Here is a 19,116-nt window from a genome sequence, read left to right on the forward strand (position 1 = left end):
AGAATCCTCCCCTTCGGCAAGGATTGGCATGGACTGCGTCAGCCCGGAAAACAAAACCCATGATATCAACACACGGGAAGCTGTCGACCTCCAGCCCCCACGAGGAACGCGCACGCGTGCCGTCTCGCCTCTCGCAAGAACGCTGGGTCGACAGGCGAGGTAAAAGTAAACGGTTGCCAGAGACACACACACACATGTGTACATACTACTACACACACGTACACACACGTCTGTTTGCGGTTCTCCCTACCAGTATGGGGTTCGAAGATCATCCGTCTGCAGCCCTCAACCATAGGAACGCGACTCGAAAACATTATTCTTATCGGAGAGAGGGTTTGGTGGTGATTATCTGCGCCTCCTTAAACATGCCACGAGTTCCCTTCTGTCCGCTCTGCGCTCTCTCAGGAATTCTGGTCATGCAACGCCAATAATGCAACTCCATCGCAAGCTCTCTGCACGTATCTGCCCGGGATTCATCGCCTGGCACTTGGCCTCAGCACAAGCAAGCGGACTGTGCGCGCGACCGTCGTTGTAAAGGGTCAACACTGCTACTATTAATAAATCATTAGACGGCGCCAGACACTCGCCCTCTAGCCCTGCAGTAAAGCCACCCTTCACATCCCTCCGCTGCAAGGCCGCCTATCTAGTGATAGCACAGAATTACTTAGATAAGGATCCTAGAAAAGGACCCTAACGAGCATATCATAGGCAGGGCAAGTCGCGACCGGCCATTTGCAATAATAATCGCGCCAAGAGGACGGTCAGCTCAGCTGTCAACTTGACCGATCCTGTTTATGTTCAGCCCATAATGGCCTTGTTTTCTCTCTCGCTCTCCCTCTCTCTAGTCCAGGCGCTGGTTGCGCACCGTCTCCTACCCACTGGGAAATGAAACCAAGCGTGCTGGTCAGAGAGACGATTCTTCCAACTTCCAACTCCCACTGCTTTGTCTCTCTAATTCTAGTCTGACCGCTACCACAAAGTCCCCGAGACGGCCATCAAAGCTCTGTTAGACCGATCGTCCCTGTGGCGCTACTCGGTGAGAAACCGCCAATCCACCATACGATCACCCCAAAAACCCATGTCCACGACAGCTGCGGATGCGCTAGGAAGAAACTTACCGGCTGTCTCTGCGACAAGAATTCGGCGGCCAGAAGTTGCACCGCCATCCGAACCGATAGGCGGCAATGCGGACCGTGAGGCTCTACGGTAGAGGACGAAGAGACTTCACCATGGATGGATTTTCGTCTCTGTCGCGTTCTGAATGTGGACGGGTTCTTCTTGCTGCTAAGAAAGGTAAGAAGAGCTCACTCCTCTCTCTCTCTTTTTTTTTTTTCTTTTTTTTTCTTTTTCTTCTTCCCAGTCACTTTCAGCTTTCCCCTTGACCACACACGATTATCGCATCTGGAGAACCTCATTGGCACCGCGGTCGCCCCAGCCACACGCCCGCAGTAGATCATGACGTTCCGCGGACTGCGAATATGATTTATGGTAGGTAATTAACTCTGTTCTCGACGCTTCCAGGCCGGGCCAAACCTGTCAGAGAGTCATGGACTCGGCAACCGGGGTGGATAACGGGCTAAAGGGAAGCTCTAGACTCGAAAGGACATTAGTGAGAACAAAAAGACAAGGAGCATGCCGATGTGTGGAGAGAGCGCCCATCGCCAGTGACGGCACAAAGACGGGACGGACGAAGCCACGGGCGACTTAGCTTTCTGGCGAACCTGCTCTGCCTTGTTTCCCAAGGGTTGGCATTCGTTCGGTCCCTGACCATCTGAGCATTCGGATTGCGACTGTCCCATGGATTGCCCTTTTCGTCAGGAACAACTGGGTTGGTGACCTGCCATGGTTCAAATTAACTAATTAATCTAATTAATTGAACCTGTAGATAGAGCATTCACCATAAATTTCTTTCCTTGTCGTTCCATAAGTATGGTATAAGCTCAGCCCCACGCTTTCTGCGCGCGGAGGAAATCCCAGAGGAACGAGGATGAACGACCAAGAGCCAATCAGCCGCGTCTCTATCACCATAGTTCGAGCTGACCACAATAATAATAATCATAATCCATCATTGTTGCTACCAGTTGTCCCTGACTCTGATACCACGCAATGATCAGCTATTAGAGCAGTCTCGCTTCTACCGACCCCATTGACGTAACAGTGGTTCGGGGCCTAGAACGAAGCTCCTGTCTCACTCTCACGTTCCCCGGTTCCAGACGCGTCTTTTCTGATGCTTTTGAATTTTTTTATCGTCATTTCTATCCTTTTATTTATTTATTACCTCCAGAGTACTCTATATAATAATAATAATAGCATAGGAAAGTCTCAAGAAAAACTATCTCCTTACGCTGCATTAAGGCATCTTTCCAATAACTAACTAACTACACATCTTTCCCAGAATCCCTAATCTTACATAGTCTCACGCGTCGCGTCGCCGTCCTTATTAATTTTGATAGAAAAGCCATTGCCTCTGCTATTATTACTTCCTCGAACTCGATAATAATAAGAAGAAGAATAAGAATAATAAGAACGGTATAATGATAGGGCTAAACGCGCACCGCGGAGTAGAGTTTACCACCTGATATAGGTATTGTTGCCGTATCGGGTAACTGGGTACGTGGAAGTCAAAAATGATAATCCCCACTGCATTCGTCAGTAGTAGCGGACGTACTACGCGTAAGTTTTATGGTTTTCTTTAATACTTGATGCGTGTATATTTCACATAATTGAGGGAGCAGGGGAGAAAATTTTCTCTTGTTTACTGTATAAAGAATAGAAGGTTGGTAGTTTTTTTTTTTTTTTTTTTTTTTTTCTGGTATTGCGGATGCGATATATATTCAACTATATAGTACTCGCCATGTTATAACTATATAAGTCCTCTCGCAACCCAATTTGTATTGAAATTATTATCATTGAACTTGTCATAGCTTGTATATATATCCATATGTTATTATCAGATCATACCACCATACAATAACACTGGTTCCAATTATAACTACCCGGGTTCCTCGTCCAGGTGCACAAGTCGAGGGCATAGATAGGAAGGATCATAACGAGAATTTCCTAGTGTTTTCATATCGAAAATACGTGGAGAATACGACCTTATATGATAATGATCCTTTGTTGCTTACGCCTGGATTTATGACTATCAACAGATACACCCCGTCACTGTTATGTTTTGTAACGGGATCGCTATAGGAAGTTACCTAACTTATAGTAGCTCGTTAGGAGCTATAACCAAGTAATGTACTACTTGTCTTATTCTTACCAGAGGCTTCTATAACATAATGCTGCATACCTGCTTGCTGTATATATATACCAGTAACCATGCGCCTACATAACAACGCCAATAATCGTATAGCCCCTCGATAACCTATATTTCTATCCATTAATCATCTAAAAATATATCACATCAAAAAGTAAGTATCACGAGATAAATCCCTAGCACAGACACACTCAACAGGGAATATACCCAAAAGCCAAAAAGCGATACCCAAGTAGCAAGCAACCCCACACCCCTAGCTAGGATATACTCACCTCAAGATAAGAAACAGACAACCCCCATATCGAGAACTTAGCACCCAACCCTTTCGGCACCCGGATCGCGAAAGAGATTTATTATACATAGGACATGCAACATATGCGCGTGCATATACGTAATGCCCTTTCTTACCAAGAAGGGAAAGGAAGGGGCTTAAAAAAATTCCAAATCCGAACCTTGCAGGAGAAGACTCATGCGTGCATATCTCGGAAGCACGCGGGAAGATAGAGGGGATATGGGTTGGGGGAGGGATTTAGGAACCTTAAGGCGATATTGTTTAATTCGAGGATAGGCAATATTATCGATATATAAAATATATGTATTCTTTTGAAGATGGACACTTGGAAATTACGTGTTGTGTATACATCGCCGCTGAGACGGGCTCCCGCGGTGGAAGACTGACCGACTTAGCATTACTTGCGTTATCCTTATCAACCTTGCTACGCGGGTGCAATGATGACCTGCAAAACGACTATTTGCTTTACCAAATCATACAGACACACAGAGACATATACCGCAAAGGAATGGCACCAACGCATAAGTCCGCGATCAGCTAAATTAATTACCTGCTCCATACCCAGTACATCATCAAGGTTTTCCTTTTTTTTTCCTATTTCAGGACGTTCCTATGAGGCACAGCCCCTCTCGCAACTGATATCCTTCACATCCTGATCCAGTGGTTGCAAATAAGACGAAACATAATATCACAACCCGGCCGTCGCGCCAGAAGAGGATAAAAGACAGCATCTACGGGATGCTTAGGCCATGTAGGTGCTGGAATCAACACCACCCTCGGGATACTCAGGGAGAGCAACCTCGAATCGCTTCTCGATCTCCTTCAGCACCTTCTCGTCCTCCTCGCTGCTGACAAAAGAGATCGACAGACCCTTGGTACCGAAACGACCGGCACGACCGACACGGTGGAGATAGGAATCCGCATCAGCGGGGAGATCGTAGTTGATGGCGAGGTTGATGCGCTCAATATCGATACCACGGCCGAACACGTCAGTGGCAACGCAGATACGCTTGTTGAACTCCTTGAACTCCTTGTAACGTTTGATACTGTGATACGTTGTTAGAACGGGCTGAAGAGAAAACAAACACGAAGCAATAAAACTTACCGCTCCTCCTGGCTGACACCAGAGTGGACCGCAATACTGGGGAAGTTGCATTCTCTCAAGAGCTTGTCCAGCTCGTTTGCACGCAGCGTGCTCTTGACAAAGATAATAACCTGGTTGAACTCGAGGCTGTCGAGCAGCTCGTTCAACTTTCGGTTCTTCTCGGCCTCGCTGAGCTTGATGTAGTACTGCTGGAGACCGTGGAGTGTGAGCTTGGTGTCATCATCCACATAGACCTCAAGCGGGTTTCTCATGAACTTCTTGCAGACAGGTCTGATTTCCTGCGAGAGGGTCGCACTGAACATCATGACCTGCTTGTCGGCAGGGGTAGCACGGAAGATTTCCTGGACATCGCGGCGCATGTCTTTGCAATAGTGAGCACTCGTGCCTTCAACAATAATACAGTAGTTCAGACTTACCGATCTGGTCGAGCATCTTGTCACACTCATCAAGAACGAAGCACTTAACGCTGCGCAGAGACAGCTTCTTCTCACGCACTAGGGCGTTCAATCGACCGGGCGTGCCGACAACGATGTTGGGGTAGGTCTCCTTGTTGGACAGAAGCTCAATGTCCTTCTGGATGGGAGTACCTCCGTAGAACACGGCCGTCTTCACATCCGGAAGATACTTGCTGAATCGTGCGTACTCGTTCTTGATCTGATACGCCAACTCACGGGTGTGGCACATGACGAGGATCTGGGCCTCGCCCGGAACTGGCTCCAGCTGGTGGAGGGTGGTGAGAACGAAGACTGCCGTCTTTCCGAGACCAGACTTTGCCTGGCAGAGAACATCGACATTGAGGATGGCCGTGGGAATGCAAACTTGCTGGACTGTAGTAAGGCGCGACGATATGTTAGACTTGGTCCGATCCATGAATTTTGAAAGAAGCAATTCGCATCGCAAAACGTCCGTCCGTCCATCCCCCGGTAGTGGTGACCAGCAAAACAAGTTTATCTATTCCACCCAGCAAGACCACAAGGTACTTTTTTCAACCATCTTCTGCAAAAGAAGATCTGATCAGGAGCCTCGTGCAGGTCAACACGGGAACACCCCCATGCGCAGAGGTGGCATTCAAAAGGACATAAATTCCTCTTGTTCATGGGCCCTGCAAACTTCCCCAGCTATTACACCTTGGCAGGTATGATCTTTGGGCTTCGAGAGGCAGTTATTACCCGTGAGATACCGGGGCTTTTTTTTGTGCCTTGAGCTCGATCGTGAGGAAGCTAGCCGCAGCCGTGTTGCAGCGTAGCGCGATCTCGAGGAGAAACATCCCCGTGCCGCCTGCAGCTCGGGACCAGATTTGACCAGGCGATGTACAACCCTCGGCGGAGATGGACGGACGGTGGAAGATGGACAATGGAAGGCTGTGGGAGAAATATTATAACTAACCCTCCGATGGATGTTCGAAACCGCAATCGGTGATCGCACGCAGAAGCTCTCCTTTGAGCAGGAAGTCACGGAAACCGGTGGAGTGAATGCCGACATAACTGCCCTTCTTGTCTGGGCGACCGCCTGACACAGTCAGATCGCCCTTCTTTGCAGCGGCACCGTTGGAAGCAGCCGGTGCGGCGGCTGTCGTCGCGGCATCGGTCGTCTGGAGCTCCTCATCGGAGTAATCGATAAGATCCTCTTCGTGAGACATGGTGGAAAAGTCGGTGAGTGACGAGGTGGTAGGTGAAGTATTGGTGAGTCTAGCAGAGGCGCGTCCCGAGGCAGCAAAGCCTGGGAAAGCGTGAGTTGAGACTTGGGAAGAGAACTGGGGCCTCGACTATGGACCTGGAGAATTAGACAATCGCAAGAGCCACAACGGCGTTCTCGCAAGCGCAATAAAACAGACGAAGGGACGAGGCCGACAATGAAGGAGATGGTTGTAGGTTGATGGCAAGACAAGACAGCACTGCGAGGGATGAAAGAGAAGACAAGGCGCGGTAGATCACGTGACCAGAATCGCCATCTGGAGCCCCAAGATCTTAGCCCTTTTCGACTTAGCGCCACATCGCCACCGTCCGCTTCAGGCGCCAGTTCACCAAAATGCTTCTTTGAAGTTTGGCGCAATCTTCTCCGTCTCCGACCGGGGGGAGATCGACTGTACGATGGCAAAGCAGAAAGCGAAGAAGGATGTCAGTGCCAGGGGGCCACCGCATATACGCGCTCGTCTGGAATATCTCCGAAAGGCGGCTGTATACATCCAATCTGCGTCGACATCGAGGTTGAGACCAGATCAGAATGATAATACGGATGAGCAAATGACCGATGGTGTACACACTGAGCCGGAGATAGTCGAGTCATCAGAGACACGGGATGGACACCAAGAATCCGACCAGCCGACACATAACCAGAATCGTACATTATGCATCCCCCGCCAGTTCATATCGCAGATGCGAGGTGTCTCTTTAAAGTCACAGATGCGATTGCCTATCGAGGTCAAGCGGTCTTTCTGCAAACGGTGTGACATTATCCTAGTTCCAGGATTCAACTGCGTGGAGAGAATCGAGAATGCAAGTCGCGGTAGAAAGAAACCGTGGGCCGATGTACGGGTCGTCCGTTGCACTGCCTGTGGGACAGAGAAGCGCTTCCCTCAGACGGACAGACGCAGCAAAAAGCTCTCGGAACGCAAGTCAGAGGCTGCTGCGAAGAATACATCGTCAGCGCCATCGTGATCTGTAGCTCTCCAACCAGATGGTTGATTTGTCCCAGGTTACAACCCGCTTTGAGAGTCGTCAAAGGAATGGCTTTCTTCATGTTGACTTCCCGATCCGTTCAATAGCAAGACGGTTGTTGGAAGTTCTGAGACGGGCATACAGCAAAGGGCTGATCATATCATCGCATGTGCGGTTTGCGCAATGATGGCTGCAGCACTGTCGAGCTGCGGCTTTAACGAGGCTCTTATACCAGGATCTCGTCTTGCGGACATAGTTCGTCTTATTCCAGACCAGAATGTGCGTCCTCATTTTTGAGGGGACTGTTGAAACCAGCTCTTGCTCACAAGTGTTGTATGGGGGCTAGAAATGTCCAGTAGGACGCACCGTTTCTACGCACAGTAAGCTGAGATATCTGCTACTCTCGATGAAGGATCGCGAGTCAAGCAAGACTGGATACGATACTGGATCATTCATGACACTACTAGGCATTGATCAAAGCCACTTGAAATTCGACTACTTATACGGGAACGGGTCTTTTTGCTCATTCCTCTTGAATACATATAAACATACACTCGTATGGAAACGAATTTCATGAAACGCAAAAGGGTGGACGTCAAATCATCGACACATGGGTATAAGGCAGACCGAAATTGGGCGAACTGAACATGAAACGGCCTTAACAGCCCTGAAAAAAAGCACAGACGAGACGCGCACTGAAGATAGAACCGTACCACCAGACCTGCCTTTCAAAGGTTTCGTTGTAGGAATGTGATGGGTATTAGAGCGTCACCAACTGTTGTCTCATACAACCAGATCGTCTGTATGCTGACGCTATATATGCTCCAAGTCTCAGGACATTGCAGTCGAAGATCCATTGGCGTCAGGCAAGCAAGATACTGTGACGGTCGGGACTGAAACATAGCTAGAGCGGGATGTGTATACCGACAGAAAACACATGCAACATATGATAATATCCAAAAAAAAATCCAACTCCGACATCCACCAACACCCTTCTGCTGATCCCATCGTATTAGACGTAGGTTGAAAATAACATAAGATCCAAATTAGCCGCGAGGCATGTATCCAGTCTTTTTATGTGACTTTTACTCTGCAAAATCCGGCGAGAGATTACCACCGATTGACTTCGGCGATAATAACGGACAAACGAGAATCATAAGACAATTGCCACATGCAAGATGACAGAAACATCAGATCAGGTGGCGTGGCGCAGTCCCTGTAGCTAGACTGTGTCGAAGCTCCGCGAGGAGACAAGGTATATAGTATGTATATAAAACCCTCTTTTGTCAATCTTATCGTATAGGGCGGACAGTTAAAATTATCAGTTGAGGGGTATGACAAGCTGACAATCATTTATTCGTCGAAGAAGGTAAAAAAGCTAAGAATTGCGAGAGATTCGATACCATATTCCAATATGGCATTCTTAGGAGTTGGTCATGGAGAGGCGGCCGTAGAAGGGCTGCAACGATTTCCATGGTTTGGGAATCGTTGGCGGTGGCGTGACGCCTTGCGACCAGTAGACTCTGCAGATGTTCCGGATAGAGAAGAGTTGATGTATGAAGATATGATATAGACAAGTTAGTGTTTTCGTCGGGCAGACTGATCGAGTCGGTGATCCAGGCTCTCAATCCTAGCGCGGAAGGACTTGACGATTTCTCTGATGTGCCCGATCTTTGCGAGCTCATTCTCCAGTTCATCCATCGAGGCGAGGATCGAACGAGTGCGGGCGATTTCGGCGTCCGCATCGCGAATGACGTTCCCTGCACGATCATAGCTATTTTGGATGGAAAGCTGCATTTGCTGTTCTAACTGTTCGGGAGTCAGCCAACGGCTGATTGAAGATAGAGATATGCTTGGATGCCAAATAGAAAGACTGTATCGCTTTTGGAGGCTTGAGAGTCCATGTATGAGCATAGCTCGGACATAGTGGAAGGCGATCCCCGTAGCACCCAACCATGAACTCGCCAGGCATTAAGATATCAGAGAGAAAAAAAGTACTCACATAGTCGATCCTGCTTCTAATCTGTTCCTGCAGGTTGTCCAGTTGATGCGACAGAGCCCTGAGGCTCATAGGATCCAACAACAATCGACCTTGGCTGCTGGCGGCACTGGTAGCGCGCGAGCTTGAATTACTATTCCTTCCAGTCCCTCTGCCTCTGGAGACCACACTCCCGGCATGTCCACCCTGTAGCGCAATCTGCTGCTGCTGCCGGAGAATCTGGATCTCGGAGGAGGTAAGGCCAAGGGAGGTGTCGGGAATCGAGGTTGCGACGGACATTTGGTTCCCGACAGAGACATGCTCTTACAGCGACGAGATGGAGGAAGCGCCGGTCAATCCAGATGCAAAGTCCCCAGACAGACTGCAGTTCATGATGACGGCAAAGAACCGCGCGGAGAGACCAGAGTGAGCAAGGTTACAATCGGGGTCCGCGCCGGACCAGGATAGCAATCAATGCTAGCTCGTAATGTCACCTCTTTGCGGTGAGGGACCGTGAGGATGGTGAGCAGTCGCGCCGTAGAAGGGTGTGGTCAACCGAACTGCGCAGAGGGTCTTCCCTGCAAGCAATGAAGTCTTCAGCCGCGGCTTTGCGAACAGACAGTTGATTTACCCGGACGTCTGAAGTAATAATAATAAGAGGGTGTGGGGAGACTGCTAATGATGGGACGAACAGACGCTTCAGCGACGCAGGAACTGCCGATTAGACTGGTAGCACGAGCGGCAAAGGGAGAAGCCGGACTCAGAATTAGAAGAGTCGGATCAGGACTTATTGACGATAGGGAGAAAAAAGAGAGAGAGAGAGAGAGATAGAGAGCGAGAAAGGGAGAGGAGGGAGGCTGGATATTTTCTCTGGGATGAGCGCCTCTTCTCCTTTGCTGCCTCTTTGCGGGCGCGAGAAGATGTGGGGGAGGAGAGAGAGGAAGATGAGCAGCCTCGACTCCAGACGGGAAGAAGCAAAGACAACTCAAGTAACAATAATAATGCAACTTAGCCGTCATCCTTTTCGAACAGACCGGCCATTGCGCGGCGAATTGATCCTTATTTGCGTCTATATACGGTCTTAAGCCACTGTCTCTCTCTGTTCTTTCTTCTGCCCTCCATCGTCCACTCTCTGATTTCTCCCTCTTAACGATCCACCCCCGGAAAAGGTCGCACCTCCACCAGCTTTTTACCTCTCCACGCTGCGGCCAGAAAAGAACCAAAGAGACATATTCCCTCCCTATCATATGCCGTATCACATCTCGTGAGCTTGAGAGCGTCTCTTCAGCCAGTGCCGCAAGCCACAGGACCCTTGACCGTTTCGAGGGAGCGCCGTCTGGACGAGCTCTCATCCTGTCAATCACCACGGATTTCGACGTTCCTTGGGGCTTCTTACTGCCTGGACTCTTCGCGCTGCCCAACCTGTGAGGCTGGAGTACTGCGAGCTCGACTTCTTTCTCATTGGGTCTCATTGCTCCTGTCACCAACAGCGTCTGCTCGAAAGAAGCTGCTGCTTTCCTGCAGCTGGCGCCCGTCGCAGCCTGTGAGCGTTGTCCATACCGCCATCCGCGGGTCTAGTCCACCGCAGAAGCTAATCATCGACCCTCGGGCAAAGCAGCAAGCTTCTCCAAGCTTCGTCCTTTGCGTTCGCCTCTTCGAATACCTCCCCACCACCCGCACAACACCAGCCAAACGGACTATAACCCGCATCGGACAGTGGATTAGACAGACCAGAGGATAACTACTGCTTGACAGGTGCACGTCCCCGACGCACGCTAGAATGGCGAAGGACAAAGAACGCTCCATCAACCCCGCACAGGCACAGCGCAAGCTCGAGAAGCAGAAAGCGCTCAAGAAAAGCAAAGCGGAAGCGCTGGCGCGCCGCAACGAGAAGCTCGCTCGCAGGAATCCAGATCGTATCCAGAGACAGATCGATGACCTCAAGGCGGTCGAGGAGTCGGGACAGCCGCTACGGCCGCGCGACAAGCAGCTCCTGGAGGAGCTCGAACGCGATCTGCGCGCAGTGAAGAAGGCCCGGGAAGCTCTGGGAGATAAAGCTCCTACGTTTGGTTCCGGACAGTATAGAAGGGATGGACAGGGCGACAGAACACGCGGAGATGGTGTCCTGGGCAAGAGACGCAGAGAAGGCGACAACCGATGGAGGCAAGACAGCGACAGCAGCGACACAGATGATAGCGTGCGTCGGATCCCGATGCCTAGAGATACCCCGCCGCCTATTCCTCGAGAATATCTCCAGCGAAGACGAACGGATGCAAACAAGGAGCCTCTTGGAGAACGAGGGCCGCACCCGCTTCCCGCGAAGCCAGAAACTACCCCAGAGATCAAGACCGTCTACGAAGCCGCGCCGGCAATCCGGGACCTGCGGCAAGAGGCTGTCAGCAAGTTTGTCCCGACGGCCGTTCGCATGAAGAAGGACGCCATCAAAGGGCAAGGAAAGCTCGTCGAGCCCGAAGAAATGGACCGCCTTGAGAAAGCCGGCTACGTGGCTGGTGCCGCGACTGCCTCTCGAGCTACAAGTCAAGGACGTGATTCTATGTCCGCTGACGTTGACGAAGCAAGACTGGCTGAGGAAGAGGAACGGCTCAAACGAGAACTGGGAGCAGTCCAAGTGGAAGAGGTTACAGACGAGGAGCTATGATTCTTTCTCTACTCTATCACCCTGCGCATTTCTATTCTTCTATCATGATGGGCCCGACAAAAGCGTTCAAAACGGTTTGGCTGAAGAGGGTCTGCTTGCGTTGGGACCACCAAGGGTCTCTATAAACTGGTTAATATGCACTGTACAATATATAGACTAACCAATACATTAACGATGGAATGACCAAATGAAATAATACTTGAGAGGACTTGTACAGTTAATATTTACGATGGTGCAGCACAACATTAACTTGTGGTAAGTGATCCATTTGATCGGATATAGAAAATAGCCTACAACAGAAATATCGGGAGCTTTGTACAGTACTCCAAAGAGATGTCATCGACCTTCGAACACAAACTCCACCCCACCAAAAAGAAAAAAAAAGAAAAACCCCAGAAAATAACGCCGATAAGAGCAAGTATCCAACCAAGGGAAAACAGAAGCAAAGTAAAACGAGCGCTTGGAATCTGGCAATGATGAGATGGCGGAGACCTCGGCGGAAAGAAAAAGAAAACGTTAATCGCGCCGCGCCGGTCGAATAAATGCGGGTGTATACAGGCAATGCAAGTATGCTGTGCTCCTTTCCATGCATGCTGACTGTCCTTCCTGGACCTGAGAATCGAAGATGAACAAAGGAAATGGTTGTAAAAAAGGAGTGACTGGGGTCGGGTAGATAAGTGTAAGGGAAGCAAGAATATCCAATAGAACCCAAAGTGGAAAGCCCGATCCTGTCACGCCTTGCAATGCCACATTTGGACTCTGGGAAGAATCAAATTATTCCAAGCCATAACACCAGATTTCCAAGACGAAGGGAAGTAAGGTAAACATCATGAAAATGATTATGGGGGCGTCAGACGAGCCACATAGTAGGGTCGACCAAGTACCTCTGGACTCATTTACCGCAGGTTGCGAATGACCTTGTTGCCTCGGGCCAAAAATGGGCTCGGCATCTCGTCCCTCTCTGGATCCCAAGTGGCAGGAGGATCTTGTTCAACGATCTTAACAGTCGCAGGGGCCGAAGAGCCTCGAATAACGTGGGAGTCACTGGAACAGCGCTTGACTTCTTCCATGGGGCGACCACCAGCTCTTGCCTGTGCCAGTTCCACCAATGTTCTGCCGCCCATGTTCCGCTGCATGACAGCCTTGAACATCTCTTCACCACCGGCTCCGTTCGTCTTCGAGGTCAGTCCCTTCGTAGTGCCCCTGCGAGTAGGGGAGTGGGCATCCGCGGCCAAGTTGGTTGACGATGGGATCTTCGACAGTCGTCGATGAGGAGACCTCGCCTTTCTTTCCCCAGCCTCATGTCCATGTTGCGAAGGGCCAGCAGCGGAGGCATTGTGGCCAAGTCTGGTGCTTGTCGTAGGGAAGAGAGCAGGCTGTGTGTTCAACTTCTGCATCATGGCAGCAGTGTTCTGTCGGAGTAGTGGCCGGGAAGGGGCCTTGAATGGGTCTGTCTTGACCTTGGGCCGAGTAGGAGAAGGCAAGTCAGGAATATCGTCTTCATCATCAGAGTATGCCAGTGTGGGCTCCCACTTGGCCTTCTGTCGCTCAGCTTCTGCAAAAATGTTTCTGGCAGTTCCGGCCGCTGCAGCGGTGCGGCGCGGTGATAGAGACAAGGAGGCAATGGAGATCGGAGAGGGCTCGGCCATCTGGACATCTACAGGAGACTCAACAGTGGTCTTCGAGCGACAGAAAGGAGTCCGTGTCTCTTTCTTGACAGCCTTGTTCCCGTTAGTGGGTGACTCTAGCGACAGCTGGCTGATCTCTGTGCTGGAGGGCAAGTCGGTATCCTCTGATACGCTGGCAGAGGAGCGCGATGATGCTCGTCGACTTCTGCGAAGTGCAGCTTCCTCGCGAGAATTTCCCGCTTTCATCTGCTTTTCCAACTCAGCAGTAACTTTTTCCTGGACCTCGAACTCGAATCTCTTTCGAAGTTTCTCGAGCTCAATCTGGACTTGACGGTCGATCTCCAGTCTCGCCTTCACTTCCCATTCTCGGCGGACAGTGCTCTCTATCTCACTTTTAAACTGGGCCTTCTCTTTCTCGAATTTCGCATACTTTTGCTCTATCTCTTTAATTTTCTGGACTGCAACCTCCTCCCGCTTCTTCAGAGTGCTTCCAAGACTGACAACTTCCTTCTCTTTTCGCATTAGACGTATTATTGGAAGATTAAGCAGTGCAGCGGTGTCAGGACGGTGGTCTGGGTTCACACGCAGACAGCTCGCAATGACATTCTTCAATTCCGGAGAATAGAAGTCAGGCAGAGGAGCAAACTTTCCCTCCCGGATCTTCTGGACCAGCTGGATGTGTGTCTTTGCGTTGAATGGAGGCTGCTTCTGACACAGCTCGTACATAATGCAACCGACGGCCCAGATGTCCGAATGGAGGGTATACTTTTCCGCAGCGCAGATTTCTGGCGACATGTAGAAAGGAGTTCCGACGTAGGTCGAGGCGAAATCATGAGACTGCATCAGCTTCGACAGACCAAAGTCCCCCAGCTTTACAGAGTTGTCGGAGCCCAGGAAGATATTCTCAGGCTTGAGATCACGGTGGAGGATCATGTATTGAGCTTGTTTTCCCTTCAGACCCGGTGGTTTTGCGGGACCCGGCCCCAGCACGTTCGAACCTACCTCCGGGGGATCTACTCCATAGTGACAACGGTACAACGCAGTAACCAGCTGAGAGAGAATCCGCCAGACAAATTCCTCTTCCGCGTACTTGTTTGTGGCTTTCAGATTTTTGATGACTTGTCCAAGGTCTCCTCCACCGCAGTACTCCATGTACAGGTACAGGTCTTGGGTGGCTTTGAGGTGTTCGCGATGGTAGTATGCAACGATGTTCGGATGGCGAAGCGAGCTCAGGATGTTAAACTCAGCAGTGAGCTGTTCCCGCTCCTTCTGGGACATCTTGATGTAATTGATCTCCTTGCGACATAGTATCTGCTCCCAGATTAGTATGTATTGCATCTCCTGAGAACTAGCGGCGGGATCCTTACGAATCCATCGGACTTTCGCTTGACTTTGCGAATGATTCCAAAGGAGCCACTTCCTGCAGAGGAGTCAGCTCCAGGTGAAGAGATACCCTTGACTGGACCGAAGGGCCATACCGATTCGTTCCAACACCTCATACTTATCAGCCTCTGCCAATGCAATCGCCATTATGATATGAAATCAGATCGACCTCTCAGCGACTATTACCGCGCAGAACAGGATGTAGCCGGGAGAGAAGTGTCGTGTTGAAGTGAGTACTAGCTCATGAACGACTGAATTGCGCCAATGACCCTGCTATGTTAGTTAAACAATTGGAAGTGCACGTTCTCATGGATATTTGAAACTGTAACCAGGGAAAGAGTATGCGACAGCGTACGAAGAGAACCGAATGTTTAGTTGAAGCTCTGTTGCTGAGCAACGGCACCGATCATTCCTTACTGTAAAAGGCAGGCGGTAAAAGACCACTGATCACCGGCCGGCGATGGCTTACAGGAGTTAGGGCGGTTCTCCTAATGCCCGAGTAGTTGATGCTACGGGGATCAGTTGCAAGGTGTGGTTATCTTTTGCAGTTGTTCTCTGTAGCTGTCTGTGTTGTTAAGCGAATCCCTGTAACTAACTATGCTTTCTGCTGTTCCTACTGGTATGTGCAACCCTTTCGCCACCATTTGGGATGGAGGCGAACTGCGCACGTGATCCTTATCGATAAGCGGCACGACTGGCCGAGAGCTCAGAACTCCCCGCATCCCAATCATTCCTTGACCTTTTTTTCTTTCCAAGAGACGGAGTTACGGGGATACATAGGTGTACCTTCGAGATGTCCGACAGAGGCCTTCTTCGTAAAGACCAACTCGAGGTCAGTTTGCACAATGAGAAGAAGCTCATCAAAGAGGGGACACTTAAGGACGATAACCCGCTAGATCTGAGCGAGTCCTTCCGCGTCTTATGCGATGCCTGTCGGACAGGGGACTTGAAGGTATGCCAGGAAAAGATCTCAGAGGGCGTGAACATCAATGCCAGGGACCAGTTCGACTATACGCCTCTGATTTTGGTAAGTCGTTCATGCCCGGGTCCTCCCCGTGTATGTACCATTGGAAAACGTGGAAACTAACGGGATCAAAGGCGAGTCTTTGTGGCCACTATGAAGTCGCGCAGCTTCTGCTTGACTCTGGAGCATTATGCGAGCGCGATACATTCCAGGGTGAAAGGTGAGCATCGCATAATTCGATAGGCTTGTCTACTTCCCCACAACTAATCGTATTTTCTGGGATTAGATGTTTATATAACGCGTTGAATGACCGCATACGAAATCTCTTGTTGGAATATGACTATTCCAAATCGACCGACCCTCTTCAGCCTTTCGCGGCCCATATTTCTTCACTCCTGACCCGAGAACATCCCCAGACGTCCGATATTGTTGTCATGGCGGATGACGAATCTCTTTTCTTACATAAATTCATCCTTGCAGCGCGGTCTCCGTACTTTAAGAGAAAGCTGGCTGTTGCACCCTCAACTTCGACGTGGAAACTACCGAATAAGATACCCCCACAGGCCTTTGCTGCAGCTATCAAATATCTTTACCTAGGAGAACCGCCGCGCGAGCTGAGGAGCGGACCCGGCACGGGGTTCACTGAGTCAGAAGTGTTCGCTGGTATAGACAAGGTCGCAAAACACCTGGAAATCCAAGGTCTTGTTGACAGTATTGTCGACAGTGGGAACAGAAGACTTGCCAGACAACGGAGATCCGCGGAAGTTGCGAAAGGACGGGATCAACTTGCGACATGGTTCCGCGAGAATATCATTGCAAATAAGATGGTAGTTGAGACAAGAAAGGTCAATGAGGTGAAGTGGGATCGCGACAATGCCATATTTGCCGATGTCTTGCTACGAGCCGATGAAACGACACCCGATGTAGAGGAGGATGGACTTTCTGCCAGCCAGGAAGATAGCGGCCAGAGTTCGATCCCTGTCGATCCTGGGGCTTCATCAGCAGCTCCCAATGAGCCTGTCCGGAAACAGAGATCAGTATTATTTCCGGCCCATCGAGCAATGCTTCTCCGCTCAGAGTTCTTTCTCACAATGTTCTCCTCGCCTTTCCGAGAAGCTCAAGTGACTGAGCATTTGAACATCATTGATATTGACTGCTCACCCGAGGTCCTTGAGATTGTGCTTACTTTCCTATACACGGAAAAGGCGGACTTTGGACTTGATGTGGCTGTCGAAGTTCTATTCGCCGCTGATCTTCTCTTCATCGAAAAGTTGAAAGCCAAAGCTGCGGTTGTCATTAGTTCGCTAGGAAGCGGCAACCTTTCCCAGGCTGAAGCAGCCAAGACGCGTGAAGCTGGGGAAGAAGAGATCGATATTTATGACATTATCCGCGCTGCTTGGCTCACCCGTGTTCAGAGACTGGAGGAGTTTGGAGCCCGTTACCTGGCGTACAGGCTCGAAGCACATGTCGACTCCCCTGAATTTGCTGAGCTGATAAAGGAATCTGCCAATCGTATCCAAAAGAGACAAGAGACTGATTCCATCGAGCTGCTCGACGATATTCGGTTCTACTTGAGCGAGCGGTTCAGGTTAAGATTCGATGATGCTGGGCTCGAAGAGATGATGGAAGAAGAGACAGAGAAGGAAATCGAAAACGCGAATGCTGTGAGTGAAGGTATCAAGGATATCACCAACGGAGTTGATCAACTTGGCGTTGAGGCTGCGCCAGCAGCTCAAGCAGAACAGCAGAAACACACGCATCCACATGAACATGTCCCTGTTATAAGAACTCTAGATGGCCAGATTGCGGGAGACGAGTTCGATAGTGATGCAATCAACTACCAGATTCTCCTGGATAAACTGGACAAGCTGTTGGAGAGACTGGGCCTGGACGCTTAAGACCCTTGGACTTCACAGCAAGCGGCGACTAGGGACTATGTCTCTTCGTCTATAGGACATGTCAGCTATGCGCTCGAAATCCGTCCATGAATGGCCCCAATCTTTTCTGGTGGCCATTCTACAATTTGACGGTGCTTAGACGGTGAGACCGTTCCATAGAGCATCGTCTAGCGATAACCGCCATAGATATATGAGGTGACGTTTGATAACCATGACCTCCCCTATATATAAGGATTGTTCATCTTGGATAGAATGGTATATAAATTTGTATATAAATTTGAAACACGTTTATATATATATTTCTCTTGGGCACTATGCTATATTTTCTCGTCGTTGACATTCATTACCGTGTGCAGTATTCACTATCTGGGACTCAAATAGCGATCTATGTCACATTGCGCACTACACTCGAGACGAGCGTAAGAGTCGAAATGGCCTCCACATGCACGAAACCCACAACATTCTTTTACGGCGTTGGCATCGAAGCGCTCATGGTGCGGGCATGGGCCGCAATATTGTGTAGCATCTTAAGAGATGCATTTGGGATCTATCCATACCCTGACCCCGTGCTGTGTAGGAAGCAGCCAGAGCGAAGCGATGTCCACCACGCACACCCATATGATATGTTTGGAGCGAGGGGTCTGTAGCTGTGTCTACCCCAAACAGGATCTAATGCACACTATGTACCAGGCGTGGATGTTTGCCCAATCTTCGGTAATGTATTATTACGATAGCAACCGTCTCCTTCTAGGTGACTGCAACCCAAGACACAGAATTATAGATGCATCCTCAACCGGCCCGAGATGATCCTGACCATACTCCACGTGGGGCTCCAGCAGCTACATTATTATTATCTACCAGAGTCTCGTAAGTTGCAACCCTCAATCCATCCGAAGGAGTAACAGCAAGCGAGAGAGATCATATTGGGCTCCACTACGAGGAAAAGCATTGGGGCGAGACTGCTCCGGAAGTTCAATACTACTGTTGTCACATATGGTATGTTCTCGCTATGAGGCGTGGCGCTTAGCAGCCAACGATTCGGTCCTTGGAAAAGCGGAGTTCGCAAGCCACACGAAAGATCGGAGGATGAGCCTGACTTGTGCATCTCTCCGCAACGATCTTGGGCACTCTCCACGCCACAGTCGATAGTCCCGGGCAATCTTTCGGCTTTCCGGTGGGTTAACAGCTCTCTACTCCCTACAGAAGGCGCTTGATCCATGGTTGATATGGTACTCAGTGAAATAATTACTCGGTTAAGTAAGGAAACCAGGGCCCGAGACGAACAGGGAA

At 49.9% G+C, this 19,116-nt stretch overlaps 7 protein-coding genes across 7 annotated transcripts; 3 read left to right on the top strand and 4 right to left on the bottom strand.

The window, feature by feature from the left end:
• Positions 1–3,861: 3,861 nt before the first annotated feature.
• C8Q69DRAFT_472341 (putative ATP dependent RNA helicase) lies at positions 3,862–6,616 on the bottom strand. Its single transcript, XM_028630977.1, has 4 exons — positions 6,046–6,616; positions 5,076–5,486; positions 4,660–5,020; positions 3,862–4,600 (listed from the first exon to the last, which is right to left on the bottom strand). Exons 1-4 carry the CDS (start codon positions 6,296–6,298, stop codon positions 4,297–4,299), a joined length of 1,329 nt encoding a protein of 442 aa, XP_028483660.1. The 5' UTR covers positions 6,299–6,616; the 3' UTR covers positions 3,862–4,296.
• Positions 6,617–6,700: 84 nt separating this feature from the next.
• On the top strand, positions 6,701–7,519 carry C8Q69DRAFT_313209 (RNAse P Rpr2/Rpp21 subunit domain protein). The gene has a single exon (XM_028627278.1). The coding sequence runs from the start codon at positions 6,750–6,752 to the stop codon at positions 7,314–7,316; it is 567 nt and encodes a 188-aa protein (XP_028483661.1). The 5' UTR covers positions 6,701–6,749; the 3' UTR covers positions 7,317–7,519.
• A 1,262-nt stretch (positions 7,520–8,781) lies between these two features.
• C8Q69DRAFT_313205 (hypothetical protein) lies at positions 8,782–9,742 on the bottom strand. Its single transcript, XM_028627277.1, has 2 exons — positions 9,319–9,742; positions 8,782–9,125 (listed from the first exon to the last, which is right to left on the bottom strand). Exons 1-2 carry the CDS (start codon positions 9,592–9,594, stop codon positions 8,895–8,897), a joined length of 507 nt encoding a protein of 168 aa, XP_028483662.1. The 5' UTR covers positions 9,595–9,742; the 3' UTR covers positions 8,782–8,894.
• On the bottom strand, positions 9,743–10,920 carry C8Q69DRAFT_313158 (hypothetical protein). Its single transcript, XM_028627276.1, has one exon. It carries the CDS (start codon positions 10,764–10,766, stop codon positions 9,891–9,893), a length of 876 nt encoding a protein of 291 aa, XP_028483663.1. The 5' UTR covers positions 10,767–10,920; the 3' UTR covers positions 9,743–9,890.
• Positions 10,921–12,179, top strand: C8Q69DRAFT_313245 (WW domain binding protein 11-domain-containing protein). Its single transcript, XM_028627279.1, has one exon. It carries the CDS (start codon positions 11,075–11,077, stop codon positions 11,951–11,953), a length of 879 nt encoding a protein of 292 aa, XP_028483664.1. The 5' UTR covers positions 10,921–11,074; the 3' UTR covers positions 11,954–12,179.
• A 670-nt stretch (positions 12,180–12,849) lies between these two features.
• C8Q69DRAFT_404470 (NIMA-related G2-specific serine/threonine protein kinase) lies at positions 12,850–15,111 on the bottom strand (the record flags this gene model as incomplete). Its single annotated transcript, XM_028628037.1, has 3 exons — positions 12,850–14,892; positions 14,949–15,001; positions 15,060–15,111. 3 exons carry the CDS (start codon positions 15,109–15,111, stop codon positions 12,850–12,852), a joined length of 2,148 nt encoding a protein of 715 aa, XP_028483665.1.
• Positions 15,112–15,532: 421 nt separating this feature from the next.
• C8Q69DRAFT_313291 (ankyrin repeat and BTB/POZ domain protein) lies at positions 15,533–17,983 on the top strand. The gene is made up of 3 exons (XM_028627280.1): positions 15,533–15,991; positions 16,063–16,148; positions 16,215–17,983. The coding sequence occupies exons 1-3, from the start codon at positions 15,758–15,760 to the stop codon at positions 17,824–17,826; spliced, it is 1,932 nt and encodes a 643-aa protein (XP_028483666.1). The 5' UTR covers positions 15,533–15,757; the 3' UTR covers positions 17,827–17,983.
• The last annotated feature ends 1,133 nt before the right edge of the window (positions 17,984–19,116 follow it).

The sequence above is a fragment of the Paecilomyces variotii genome, assembly GCF_004022145.1.
Source record: "Paecilomyces variotii strain CBS 101075 chromosome Unknown C8Q69scaffold_8, whole genome shotgun sequence".
Taxonomy (NCBI): domain Eukaryota; kingdom Fungi; phylum Ascomycota; class Eurotiomycetes; order Eurotiales; family Thermoascaceae; genus Paecilomyces; species Paecilomyces variotii.

Coding starts and splice junctions, on each gene's coding strand:
- C8Q69DRAFT_472341 (XM_028630977.1), bottom strand. CDS start 6,298: ATGTCTCACGAAGAGGATCTTATCGATTACTCCGATGAGGAGCTCCAG. Junction 5,487..6,045: donor TTTCGAACATCCATCGGAGG/GTTAGTTATAAT, acceptor GCCTTACTACAG/TCCAGCAAGTTTGCATTCCC. Junction 5,021..5,075: donor CAAGATGCTCGACCAGATCG/GTAAGTCTGAAC, acceptor ACTATTGCAAAG/ACATGCGCCGCGATGTCCAG.
- C8Q69DRAFT_313209 (XM_028627278.1), top strand. CDS start 6,750: ATGGCAAAGCAGAAAGCGAAGAAGGATGTCAGTGCCAGGGGGCCACCG.
- C8Q69DRAFT_313205 (XM_028627277.1), bottom strand. CDS start 9,594: ATGTCCGTCGCAACCTCGATTCCCGACACCTCCCTTGGCCTTACCTCC. Junction 9,126..9,318: donor TTAGAAGCAGGATCGACTAT/GTGAGTACTTTT, acceptor ACTCCCGAACAG/TTAGAACAGCAAATGCAGCT.
- C8Q69DRAFT_313158 (XM_028627276.1), bottom strand. CDS start 10,766: ATGAGACCCAATGAGAAAGAAGTCGAGCTCGCAGTACTCCAGCCTCAC.
- C8Q69DRAFT_313245 (XM_028627279.1), top strand. CDS start 11,075: ATGGCGAAGGACAAAGAACGCTCCATCAACCCCGCACAGGCACAGCGC.
- C8Q69DRAFT_313291 (XM_028627280.1), top strand. CDS start 15,758: ATGTCCGACAGAGGCCTTCTTCGTAAAGACCAACTCGAGGTCAGTTTG. Junction 15,992..16,062: donor ACTATACGCCTCTGATTTTG/GTAAGTCGTTCA, acceptor ACGGGATCAAAG/GCGAGTCTTTGTGGCCACTA. Junction 16,149..16,214: donor GATACATTCCAGGGTGAAAG/GTGAGCATCGCA, acceptor TTCTGGGATTAG/ATGTTTATATAACGCGTTGA.